This window comes from Varanus komodoensis, unplaced genomic scaffold (genome assembly GCF_004798865.1).
Source record: "Varanus komodoensis strain SLA01 unplaced genomic scaffold, ASM479886v1 scaffold36, whole genome shotgun sequence".
Lineage (NCBI taxonomy): Eukaryota > Metazoa > Chordata > Lepidosauria > Squamata > Varanidae > Varanus > Varanus komodoensis.
Window position 1 is genome coordinate 8,621,322 of NW_025335873.1, and position 13,271 is coordinate 8,634,592.

Genomic DNA, 13,271 nt, shown 5'->3' on the forward strand with positions numbered 1-13,271 from the left:
GACGGCCGGCCGGCGCTCTCGCAGGGACAGGTTACGTTCAGCATCGCAACGCTTCCGTAGCACAAGTCGCCTTCTAATAGCACCTGCTCCTTTTAATTCTCGTACCGAGACTGCCGCAAGGAGCAGCCCCCCGGATCGTGGCCGGCGCGTGCCTTCCTCTTCCGTCACCCTGCTCTGCCTTTCGCAACACCCGACAAAGCCTTCGGACGCCTTGGAGGCGCTGCCGTGATCGTCTCCGTGTGTCTTCACGACACCGTGCTGCATTTTCTGTGCCAGGTGTAGCGTTTCGACGTGCGTGCGTGGGATGGTTTGCGAGAGCCGGGGAGCATAGTTGGGAAGCGGCATATGCCCTGCGTGCGCGCTTGTGCGTGTGTGTCTTTTTTCTTCTAAAAATGAAGCGCCCCTTAAGTGTCCTTCTCTTCCCCTTTTCTCTCTGCTCTTTCTCAACTTCAGAAGACCTTCTGAGCCAGGGGGGTTACAATGAACTACCTTGCCAAACGAAGACATTCCAATAAATTTTGCAATTCACTTAAAGTCAAGTGCATCTTTCTCTTCCTTTCTGACAAGTCCTTCTCGCTGCCGAGTGCCAGCATGTTTGCCTTTCTTTCCCTCCACAAGCAGGCTTGAAAATGGATGGATCCACACTAGAAAAGTGTGAAAGAAAATAAATTGAATGGACAGGGCACTGTAATTATCACTCGACCGACATGGCTGCATGAAACCCCAGTACTAGTCCAGGCAGGGCTGGGGAAAGGAAAACACAACGGAACAGAACCGAGACTTACCTGGTGCCACCCCCCATGCCTGTTGGACTACATATCCCACAAGGTCTCTTTGGGTTTGTAGTCCAAAAGGGCTGGAGGTCCTCTGGAGGGTCTCTTCTCCCACTGGCCGTGTGTGAAGCGGGATTCTAAGTATGTTTAATAGAAAAAAGTCCTACCACATTTTTTGCGGGGGGGGGGGAGGTGGGGCCAGTGGGCCGCGGGTGGCTGGGACTTGACTTTTGCTCTGTCTAAACAGGTGCAGGATTGTGGATTGTGGATTCTGGAGTGCCACACAGAGATGGTGCCCAAGGTGGGAAGAGCTGAGAGAGAGAGAAGTCTCTCCCTGCGTACGGACAGTGGAACCGGCTTCCGCAAGCAGTCGCGGGGGCCGCAGATGCACGTGGATTCGGTCAAAGCTGTGGTGAATACGGCTGTGGTGGGTACTTGTCCGGACGGCTCAATGCTGTGGCCAGGATGAGGCCAGATCATGGCAGCTGGAGGTGGGGGCACTGCTGGGCACATCTCCTGTGGGGGGATTGGCTCTGGGCATCTGGGCGGGATGGGCCAGGCCTTCGGCTCGACCCACAGGGCTGCTCTGAAATGCGCAATCCTGCTGGGGCGGAGAGCGCTGCCAAGCCGTCCTTGTTGCATCGGGTCTGAGAGATGCTTGGGGGAGCGATGCTCCAACTTCACGGCATGGCCTCTTTATTAGCTCCTGTCAGCAAAGCGCCCACTCTGGGCCTGTCCTCCAATTCACCTGATGCCACGTCAGCACCTGATCCTCTGAGGACACGCAGACGGCCAACTGCAGGCACCAGCCCACCAGCGTGAGATTTAATTAACGTCTCCGGCTTCACACGGTCCCTTCGTCCTTGCTGCGTCGCGAACCGCGCGGGAAGGACGTGTCGCGACGCTGCTACCTGAGCAGGGGGCAAGTGCATCTGTCCCAGTTCCGCGCAGGTGCAGCCATCACCTGGAACAGGGCCTGTGGCAGTGCAGCCCCACCTGCTCAGCTTGCCCGGGCCCCCTCCAGCCCTCCCTGGACCGTCCAGGATTGGTCCGGCCACTGTGCTGATGGCTCGGGGTCAAGGATTGGCGACCCGGCTGGGGGCTTCCAGCTTTTTGGATGCCTCCGCTCTTAAAAGCGCCAGCCAGCAGGGGTGGTGGCTGGGGTTGATGGGAGTTGTAGTTCAAAAGAAGAGGAAGGCACCGCCATGACGAGCTCATGCCGTGGGCACTTTGTCCCTTAACTTGGAAGCAGCTGTCCCGCCATCCCTGCCCTCACTGATGGTCGGCCATGTTGTCTGGGGCTGATGGTAATCGGAAGCCATGACTGTTGCGGTCCAGATGACCTGAAGGTGCTCGAGTGGGGCGAGACGGGGAAGTAACCGTTACACCTGAGTACAGGCCTACCTTTATGTCCCACCTTTCTCCTGCACGGAATCCAAGGCCGCTCACGCCAGTTCTCTGTTGTGCTCACAGCCCTGTGAGGTTGGTTAGGCTGAGAGCTGGCGACCGGCGGCTGCGTGGGGGACGGGAACCAGGTCCCTGAGCCCTGCCCCAGCACAGATGCCTCCCCCAGCCCCCTCACAGGGCCGGGGCTGAGCACCCGTGATGGGGGCCCTTCCGTGCTGGCGGCCAGGGCCTGAGTCCCCAAAGCCCTCGCCATCCCTCGCCGAAGGCCATCTTCCGGCATCGAGCCGTGGGCTTGCCCCAGGGGCGTCTTCACGGGTCCTCCGTGGCTCAGCAGCCTGGACGGCGACGGCGAGAGCGTCTGCTCGCTCGCCAAACACTCGAGGCGAAGATCGGGCAGCCGCCACTGGCGGGCAGCTCGAACCAGCTGATGGCGGAGAAGGGCTCAAGTCCCTCGCGCCGAAGGGCCTCGGAGAGGCGGACTGGGCACCCGCCCGGGAAGCGGTGGCACAGCGGCAGCCATCTGGCCAACGTCACCGTGACGCACGGGCACGTCCACCACGGCCTTCGAGGGATCTGTCTGCCCCCGAGAAGACGGAGGAGAAAGCACGCCCCAGCTGTGCCTCCTCCCGCGGACGGACCAGCCAACCTGCCTCCCAGCAGCGAGCCCGCCGGGGCTGGAGCACCACGATAAGGCGGCCGGCCGCAGTCCAGCTGCGTGTGGGGGGTGGCGCATTCCTCGCCGTGGGACAAAGCCGGGAGGAAGCGAGAGGAGAACGCAAACAGCAGCTCCAGCTCTGAGGACCGGGGGAGGGCAAGGCAGTGGCGGCAGAGGGGCTTCCTCCGCCGCGGCCGCCCACAACATAGGACCAGGTCTTACAAAGGCTCATCCCCTCCCCTGAGGAAGGGGGGCATGTGCGTCTGCGGGGGGCATGTGAGCTAATCTGCAGCGGTGCAGAAGTGGACGGAAAGACTCTCCGACCTAGCCACACGGCCACCTGCTGCGAAGGTGGGGCCTTCCCTGAAGCTCGTTCAGGGCCAAGGAAGGCAAGGGCCATGCGGTGACCAGCAGTTCCACTGCTCCGGGTTCAAAAGGCCACTCTGGGTTCAGACAGCCCCTTTTCCAAGCCTCAGTACAGTGGGGTGGAGGCCCCAGCCCCACACAGCAGGCTAAAATCGATTTTCTTCCAAAGACCATGGCAGGAAGGGCTTCCCGCAAACCTCTTGAATACAGTTTGCTTGCAAAGTTTTCCACAGGAGTATCTTGTTTCCATTTGCAAATCGCATTTTACAAATTACCAAAGGAGATTAAACCTGACGGTGTGGAAAGTCTTGTTGAAAAGCAGAAGGTATTGCAGGATAGAAAGGCCTTCCTTCTCATTTTAAAAATCCATCAAAGTGAATGCTAACGCATAGTTTTGAATGGCAGGCAAGATTTTTAAAAATAATAAACCCATTGTGGTTATTTCAACAGTTTAATAACCTCCACTTTCCTTCAAAGGAAGCCCCAGGTAGCCAGGGTAGAAATGCACAGTGCACAAAACCCATTATCCTTCATCATTGGCTATGCTGGCTACAGCTGATGGGAACTGTAGGCCAAAACCTCTGGAGGGTCACCGTACTAGTCCATAAATTCAATCCACCCAGACAATACACAGCAATACAATAGGACATTCCCGAAACATCATGAATCATAACAAAACAGAGGAAAGCTCAGGAAGCATGGCTAAATAATTTTTAAACTACTGATGTTTTCAAAATCTGCATTCTAAAGGCTCTAAGGTCAGTTTCTAAAGCCTGCCAGGAATTTAGACAAAGAAGCAGAGATCCCTCTGCAGGAGGAATGGACAAGAAAGAGACATTAAATCCAAAGGGATGCGGCTCAACAGATAGGTTTCAGGGGGTAGCAGGATGCGGCCCACGGCCTGGAGAAAGGAGAGCAGAAAGCTCTAGAGAGCAGAAAGAGAGACGGGAGGTGAGAGATCCAGAGAAAGGTATCCCCAGGAGAGGCGCAACCCAATCCAAGCGGACTGACTCAGCTAGGAAATCCTTCCACAACCCTTTGGAGACGTTGACCGGGACACGTGTGGCAAAGCTGCGCAAAACCCACCAGGATCTGCTCTGGATCGGTTCCTTCAGCGGGTTTGCGTCTCAGGACTTCTGTGCTGCACTTTTCAAAGGGCAGGGAAACAGGTAGCCCATCTCTGGACTCCCTTGCCCAGGTAAGGCCTCGTCCTCCTTGCCTTTCCCCAGGCTTGAAAAGCAGATCTGCTGGGGAGGAGAGTTTTGGTTCTGTGGCTCGTGCTACCCCAGGGGTCTTCTCCAGGCACGGGGCACACCTGGCGGTGACTGCCCTGCTCCAAGGGAAAGCAGGACACCGGCCTTGGCGATGGAAGTGAGTGAAACCGGGCAAAAGCCACTGGCTCGGCCAGTGAGGAGCAGACGGTCCCATCTGATCTACTCCCTCTCTGGAGGAGGCGGCGGGGAGGCCAGCCAGCTGGGCACCCCTCTTTCCTCCACTGTCTTGTGCTTCCATTCTTGAACCTCGTAGGGCGGAGAACGGCCCCCTTCATAAACCTGCGGGAGGACAAGAAACATATCAGGTCATGCCCTTCCCGCACCAACGACTCCGAGATTTAAACCAGCTTTCCACTGGATCACAACTCCCATCATCCCAAGCCATGCTGGAACCTGACAGATGCTGCTATGGTGCCGATGGGAGGGAGAGTCAGCCTGACTGAAGGAAGGGCTTTGTCACGGTTAAAAGATGCCACGCGCTTCCGTGAGCTGCAGCGACGGCCGCCAGATCGGCCAGCTTCAAAGGGACTGGGCGAGTCCACGGATGAGAAGGCTCTTGGTGGCTTCTGGGCTTTGTGATAGCTGCTGTATCAGACGCAGCAAGCCCCTGTGCCCCGGTTGCGGAGGAACATGGGTGGGGAGGAGATGCTACGTTCTGGTTGGCCGCCGTTCGGCACAAGCGGCCGTTCTCGGGGCAGCATCGACTGCCCACGCCGAGCATTAGCAAGGCGCCAGCGGGGCAGTTTTCAGGCCGACGGGGGCGCTTGGCCTGCGTGGCTGAGGCTCGTCGGAACGGCGGCCGCCTCCCGGTCCCGCAGACGCCCATCTGCAGAGCCGAGGAGGCCTATGTTGCTATGCGAGGCTTAGCAACATACACGGCGTATTCAAAGTGTATAATGAAATTATCACTGGGAAACAATGTGGTGGCACTTGAGGAGACGCTGGCCGTGGCAATCGCCTTCTTTGCCAAGATGAAAAAGACGCTCCTCATTGTCTGTGCAAATATGCGACAACGTCGCTCCCCCCGCCCCGCGCACACTTTCCCGGGGCCTCGCCTGCCCACATAATGGGATGTAATGAACATTGACGGCGCATCAATGTCTCCATAAAGCCGACCAGGAACTCATTAGGAGGGTGTTTGTGTGTTTGGGGGGGGGGGGGGGGGGGCATTGGGCCTTTTTCAAAAGAGAAGGGGGTGAAAAAGGTTTGAAGGGGGGGTGAGGTGGGGAAGTGTCTTCCCAATTCAAACAAACAGCGAACACCTTCTGTGGCGCCCGTCTTGGCTTAATAAGAGGCTTCTCTCTACATGACTGGAGCAGATACCCAGGAATGAAACAGGAATTGTACTGTTTTTAAATGATTATCTCAGACTGAGTCGTAGATTGCAAATAGCTGAATAAGTCAATTCTAAATCAGAGGCTGATTTCCCCCTGAGGTCTAGGCAACAGCTCTGGTTCTCTGTGAGGGTTAGGTCCTACCCCTGAAGTTACATTTTGGAAAATTGGATTTGTTTGGGATGCGCATTGTTTGGTCTGTTCTTGGACGCCCCCTTGGGCCGCGGATAGGGAAGGCAGCAGAAAAGGATTCTGAAAATCCATTGTTGGCAGAGCTGTGGCAAACCGAGCCCCGTCTGCGACTGTGGATACATTGAAATTGCACCTTGAGCTTACGATAACAAAAGCTTAAATACAACAGAGGAAAAACAAACCGTACCATACAGCTCTTTGCAACTGGAAAAGCACTCGGAAATGGGCTCTACCCAAAGAGCAAACGATATTTGATTAAAGTATTAGGTCAGTTTTAGCTTAGGACATGGCCCTACTTGAACGCACCATCTCTGCCCTCCTAGAGAGCAGCCTGACGTGTCTTGTAAACATGCATAATACAAAGAAGAGGCAAATAAGATGCGGATGGGGAACACTGACTGTATCCACAATGTATTAGGGACTCAATGTTCCGGGTTCTTAGAGTCTTTGATGTCTGTGTGAAGTGTGGACCAAGATAAAAGAGACGGATGGAAGCAGAACAAGCTTCTGCCTCCATCCGCTTGTGAAAGGACAGTGCTCTTGGAGAGAGAAGGTGTAAATGCACGCACGAGAAGGGTGTGCCTCCGTGAGCAACCCCCAGCGCACACACTCTCCTCTCCAAAGAATAGGACAAGGTTTCTCATCCCAGGATGTGTGGGATTAATTCAGACCTACGACGAGCGGAGGAACAAAATCCCTATTTAATAAGCGTGGAACAATACGTGGGAGGATGGGGCCTTGTTGTATGGAAGCGACGGCGGGTCAGGGACCCCTGCGTGCACGCAGCACCTGTGGCTCCATTTTCTCTTTCAGAGGAGTTTCGGTTCGCTTGCTCTCTCGCTCAATCCCCCGCAAACCGGACTATAAAAGGGAAAAGGCGAAGGGGGACCCGAGCTGGAGCGGTACAGATGACGGCGGGGGACTTCCAATCTGGTCAAAAGCACATCCCCCAAAGAGTGAACCCCGTGGCGACTCCGAAGCATTCGGCACGGCGAAGGTGTCAAGACGGCAGTGGGGTCCTGCCAGCCTCGGACACCTTCCTAAAATCTTTTCCAGGAGCTGGAATCCTCAAGGTGCAGCTTCTTTTCTGTAACGGCTTTCAGCTGCCATCTCTCAGTAGTTTTGGCCTGGTCCTTTGCTTTGCCCCCACCTACACTGCAAAAGGTCCCCCCCACACACACACACTTTATGGCTATTAAAACAAAAACAGATGTAAACATGGCCCTCATTCCGCTTGCTGCAGCCACATTCTTAGAGAGTGAAAATGTTTTGTGCTGCAAAGCTTCTCCAATACCTTCATTTTAAAAATCTCACCCAGGTAAATTTAAAGCGTTTGTTAAACGTTCGACAATCCGGAAGCGCCTTGACGGGAAAGCACAGGAAAGAGGTGATGTGGGACCCTTGGAATGGAAAGCTTACCTGAAGATTTGAAAGCAGTCAGCTGCACGGCCTGAAAGACGAAAAAGAGCGTGTCATAAACAAACCGGCCCAAGGACTGATGCCAAAGTCCGGCGTAAAAGCTAGTCACTCTCAAGGAACGTGTCCAGGTTTGCTACAAAGCAGGGCCTCAGTTTCTCCCTCATCCACCCTGTCCGGCCGGCGACGGGCAGTGCGAAACATCCAGTTGTGGCTTATGAACAGCTTGGCTTTTTCCAAGGCGCTTCTGCCAGCACTGGCTCCCGGGGTTTGGAGAGTCCTTGGGGAAAAACTTCAGCGGCGCTCCTGCCCTCAAGATATCTACCTTTTCTGATATCTCAAGAAAAGCTGGTAGAAATGGACTAGTCAGGTAAAAATAACCTTCGATTGGAGCAAACGATTGCTTTTATAAAAGCTGATTGGAGGAAAAGATCATGACCAGCTCAAAGGTTGGTCCTAGTGTCTTTGGAGCCCACGGGCAGAAGGGAGGGGGGCTCATTTATCCTGCTTTTTTTTTTTCTGTGCAGCCCAGAGGCTAACTGCATCATCAATTCGGTCCCAGTTTCTTCCCAGGGAAATTTCCAGATTGCATATGTTGGAAGCCAGATCACAAAAAACCATAAAATGGACAGGCATTTTAAAAGGGGGAGTTGTTTATTCGTTTTGTAGCCCCATAGCTACCCTGCGCAGAAGTTGGGCTTGGTTTGGAATACAGCGTCCCCAAAATACCCACGTCCTCATGTTTAAGAAAGGCTTCTCGCCCTTAAAAGTGTAAGGCTTGCAAGTATGGGAGCAAAGCTTGGGAACCAGCGGGTGTCCGGGCCCTGTTCCCCATGCTCAAATTCCCTTTGCTTTTCTCTGTGATTTGAAAAAGCACATCGAAGGCACAATTTGGAGAACGGGCGGCCAGCATCCACCGAATTGCATCCCAAAATAGGCAAAGGAGAAAATGGGCTGCATGTACGTGACTAAGTCTGGCTATTTTTTTCCTTCAGATGCTGAATGGGCCCGAGCCGTCCCTCCTGGAACATGGCAACATGGCCACCCGCCGCTTCTGCTCCCACTTTTTCGGTCCGACAACAGGAAAGGCGAGCGGAGTGTCCTTGGCATTCAAGCCACCAGGTTTGTGTTGATGTTCCCGGGAAACTTAATCTCTTTAGTCCATGCCTACTAGATTGGGTGCCCAGTAGCTTAGCAATGACGCAGCTCCCCTGATCCAACACCTGTGCTCACCGGGGAGAAGGTGACCGGCATGCGGCTCTCATCACCTGGCCAACCAGGCCACCCAAAGCCAGCCCGCGCCCTTGCCTGAAATACCCCGCCTGTTCCGCAGATGAAAAACAAAACAATGTGCTGTTTATTTGGTTGCAAGGCGGCAGAAGTGCCCTTGGATGTCAAGTGGAGAGAGCACAGCATAATCCTGTTTTTCAATAGCAAGGAACAAACGTGGCAGAAATGTAATCGTCTTTAGAAAGAACCTCTCTCTATATATATATTTCTTACTTCCCAGAACACCTCATTCAGGCTCTGAGGTCAGCTGCGGTTGCCAACAGCAGAGCGAGGTGGGGAGGGAAACAATGCCCCTGCTTGCCCTCCTGGGAAGACGGCGACCGGGGCTTTGCTTCGGAGAGAAAAAGCAGCCTTGCAGCGCTTGAAGCAGGGATGGCGCTTGCTTGAGCACCCGGTTTTGGAGGCAGGGCACGCTTCTCCCTGCATTCTAGTGCCTTTGGCAGGAGGCTTGGTCCTTCCCTGGGGAGGCGATGGATGCAAGCTACAGGTGTAAAGAAAACTCTTACAGGTGTAAAGAAAGCGGAGGTGGGGAGGGGTGACTCAGCCTGAGATAGCAGCAGGTGGTGGAACGGCGGTAAGGGCGACTCGGTGAAGGGCAGGGCGCAGGTCCCCACATCTATTTATTTAAAATGTTATATGCCGCCCTATACTAAAATCTCCGAACAGCTTACAAAAAGCAAAACAGCCACGAACAACAAACAACACGCTGCCTCTGACCGTTAATGGTAAAATCAAAGATAAAACCGATTGACTGTTCAAATGTTAGGAGAATAAGATCTTCCCCTGATGCCGAAAAGAATAAAGCAATGCACCAGGCGAACCTTACTGGGGAGCGTGTTCCAAAAGTCGGGGAGCCACCACCAAAGAGTCCCTTCTCCAGGTAGCCACCCTCCTAATTTCCTATATGCCAGCCCCCCCCCCCCCCCGAGAGCAGAGGCAGAGGCCTTTTCCAGGTCCTTCCTCTTCGAAGGAAATTTAAGGCAACTTCATGGACCCAGGCCACACACTGAGTGGGAAGTGGCTACTTACTGGCCGCTCCGGAGACATAATCAAGGCAAGTCCCATGGGAATTTTGGTGCCAAAGTTGCCTGTGCCAGGAAGAGATTAATTGGGAATTAGTTGGGACACAAATAAGAAGAAAAAGAGAGCGAGCGTCTTTCTACGTACCCTTGCTGTTGACATTCTTGGCCACTGCATCCTTCTCTGAGGAGGGCGAGGCCGTGTTCTCGGGAGTGGAAGGGTTAAATTTGTCCCTCTCCCAGGATGTATTCCGTGGACTCGACAGGTAATTGATGGGATGAGAGCAGTTCTGAAATGACAAGGACCAGTGTTGCCTAGTGGTTAGAGTGTTGGACTGGCTGTGCAGACTTGGGTTCGGGCCCTGTCTCAGGCTCGGTGTGGACTTTGGGCCAGGCGCTGACTCTCAGGCTAACCTACCTCACAGGGCTGTTGTGAGAGTAAGCTTAAGAGGAGGAGCAGAATCATGTAAGTCGCCTTGAACTACTTGAAAAGGAAAAAAGATGGGATTTTAATAAATAATAAATATTTATTATTTATCAATGGATAAGAAATAATAAGTATTTATTATTGTTTATTAATGAATAAGAAATAATAGGTATTTATTATTTACTAATGGATGAGAAATAATAGGTATTTATTATTTACTGATGGATGAGAAATAATAGGTATGTACTATTATTTACTAACGAATAAGAAATAATAAATATTTCTTATTATTATTCACTAATGATTATTATTATTCTAATGATTAATGATTAATAATTATATTATTATATTATATTACTAATGATTAATAATTATAAATTATTATTCACTAATGAATAAGAAATAAATATTTATTATTTACTAATGCATAAGAAATAATAAATATTTATTATTATTTACTAATGAATAAGAAATAACAGCCACCCTGCAGGCTCTGCGCCTGCACCTGGTGATCAGAGGTTATGCGTTCCTGGAGTCCCTCCAGGCCGTGACCTTAGACACGGTGCTCCCGAATGCTTCCTTGTATGGCCAAGGGGCTGGATGCAAAATACAGCCACCGAAATCAGTTTGCCGTGAACGCTGTGCGATTTCTACGTTTGACTGGGGCTGCATCAGCCTAGCAACCGGAATGACGCCGTGCGGGAAGAGAACGCCACGCACAGACAGCCCGGCAGCCCCGCAAATTAGCCGTCCTTCGTCATGTGGCACTTGACTCGGCCTCGTCAGGTGAGCCCAGAGATCGCTCAGAGCGACAGGCTCCAGAGGAGCTGCCCAGCTCTGCCCAGGAAGAAGCAAAGAGGCCCGTGGCATCTTGAAGAAGAACACCTTTATTAACGTCCTCATTTTCCTGGACTAAGCTCCCTTGCACCCGGGGATCTGCAGAAAACCAAAACCCAGGCGCACGGCAGTAGCTCAAGCCTTGTCTTGAACCCTTAGGAGTTTGCCGAAGGGTGGGATTTTTTAATGTTCTGCAGGGGAAGCCATGAAAATCCATGCATGTTTTGCTCTGCGGTTTTCAAGTGCCGTTTGGGGACGCCTGGTTCAGCCTGCAAGCTCGGGGGGGTACAGAAATGATTGTCCCCAAGCCCAAGTTTGCTTGGTGAGATCCACACCGAGTCAGTCCTGAAAAGAGAGGAACAGAGTTCCCATCTGAGGAACTGGAGGGCTGATGGCCTCGCATTCGATGAACTGTTCCCACGGGGGATTGACATGGGCCCCAGGCCTGTCCTTCACAAGTTGTAGGCGTGTGGTTTCTTAGCACATGGAGAGGCTGTCACTGGGTGTGGCACATGCTCAGAAAACCCCACGGTCCCCGTACTCCCAAATCCGGTCCCAAAGACCCACCACGGGACCCCAAGCGAGCTCTGGAAATCCCCCAAAAGCTCAAGTCAATGCTTGCTTGGAGAAAGCTTGAAAGGCCCCTCAGCTACTTTGGATAGCGATGCCCAATCACCCTACCCAGCACAGTCAATGGTGGGGGATGATGGAAGTCGTCGGCCAAGGCTCATAAGGGTCTCAAGTGGCCCATCCCTGCATTTAGGACGAGAGTTGGCCTTCCCTGAGAGGATCAGGCAACGCAATCCATGGCCGCGCTGGGACGGAAATGGTCTGGAGACGCAGCGGCAGAAAAGGCACGAGAGACCCAGAGCGTAGGACATGGGATAACCAAGTCGGGTCGCGACAACCCCGACTCAGGCTGGCCATCAGGAGAAGCTTCCTCACGGTCAGAGCAACACGGCGGTGGGACTGGCTGCCTGGGGGGGTGGGGGGCTCTCCCACACTGGAGGCATTCAAGGAGAAACTGGACAGCCCTCTGAGTGGGGTGGTGTGACTTGGTGTCCTGCAACAGCAGGGGGTGGACTAGATGGCCTCACGGCCCCTTCCGACTCGACTATTCTATGATTCTATGAAAACGAAAGATGGGCACTGGACCGGCACACCTACCATGAATGACAGGGCCTTCTTCTTCTCCTTCATTCGCTGGATAGCGCTTCTCACCTGGAAGTCAAGCACAACCGGAGTCTGGCCCTGACGGGCAGGTGGGCGTAGAGAAGACGCCTCTACAGAGCTATGATTTGAAGGTGGCCGGGGGGCAAGGCGGACCCCTCCTGTCGTCGGTCAGATCCCCCCATACTGGCCTGCATCTGTTCCCTTTGTGCTCGTTTCCCATCTATTCTGGTTCCTCTTTAGGATCAACTACCCAAAGCAGCTGCCTCAGGGCTTGACTGCCTCCTTTCCCAGATGAGTGTCGGGAGGTCCCATCCAAACTTACTTGCAAAGCCTTAAGGGCTAGAAACATGGAGCTTTTAAAGAAGAAATGTGCAAGAGCAGAAAATGTTCCCACCCCAGTGGCCGGCGCTGACCTTACCTCGCTGTTGTAGATGGCATACACCAGGAATATGTAGAGACCCTATAAAATAAAAAAGAAAGCGAAAAGATGAAGGATCAGAAATATATTGCTGAGCCATGAACGGCCCTGTGGAGCGCTGCCATTGCTTTGCCAGGCGCCGACAGCCTGGGGCGTCCACCAAAGCGGGCGAAGAGCATGATTACCATGTGCAGGGAAACTCTTTCAGCCAGTGAGTCAAATACAATTTTGGAGAAACTCTTAGGAGAGGCAATTCAGACTTTTAACAGGGAGAAAAAACTCCGCAAAATCCAGGAAGTCAGCAAGAATCAAAGCTGGAGAGAGAGGGGCCCGGGTGGAGGGGAGGGGCTTCCGAAAATCCCTGGCTGGATGTTCCTGACCCCTGCAAATGGAGACGCTTGCCCCAGACTGCCTGACTCTGCGACCACGGACGGGCTGGAAAACGTTTCTGGGTCTGGATTGCAACCCATCGTACAGGCTGGCTTTTACTTTGCTTTGTTCTCCTTCCAAGCCCTCTGTGGGATGAGGTGAGCAAGGGAGAATTGCAGCTGTGATTTTTCAAGCGCGAAAGGCATTTGGGGGAAGGCGAACCAGCGAGAACCCTCCGCGGCTCTAGCTTCTGCCCCCCGGCCCTCGCAAGCCCCAGCGGAACATGCAAGAGGGGCCCAAAGGGCACCCTGACGTCCAGAA

The 13,271-nt window shown here is 53.4% G+C and overlaps 1 protein-coding gene across 1 annotated transcript in view; it reads right to left on the bottom strand.

The window, feature by feature from the left end:
- Positions 1–3,638: 3,638 nt before the first annotated feature.
- Positions 3,639–13,271, bottom strand: part of ADGRD2 (adhesion G protein-coupled receptor D2) — a 28,883-nt gene continuing 19,250 nt past the window's right edge. Inside the window, exons 20-25 of the mRNA XM_044439728.1 lie at positions 12,582–12,623; positions 12,158–12,211; positions 9,875–10,016; positions 9,737–9,795; positions 7,421–7,451; positions 3,639–4,754 (exon numbers count right to left, since the gene is read on the bottom strand). Of these exons, the coding sequence (XP_044295663.1) occupies positions 4,747–4,754; positions 7,421–7,451; positions 9,737–9,795; positions 9,875–10,016; positions 12,158–12,211; positions 12,582–12,623 (336 nt within the window). The 3' untranslated portion in view covers positions 3,639–4,746. The remainder of the gene's footprint in view (positions 4,755–7,420; positions 7,452–9,736; positions 9,796–9,874; positions 10,017–12,157; positions 12,212–12,581; positions 12,624–13,271) is intronic.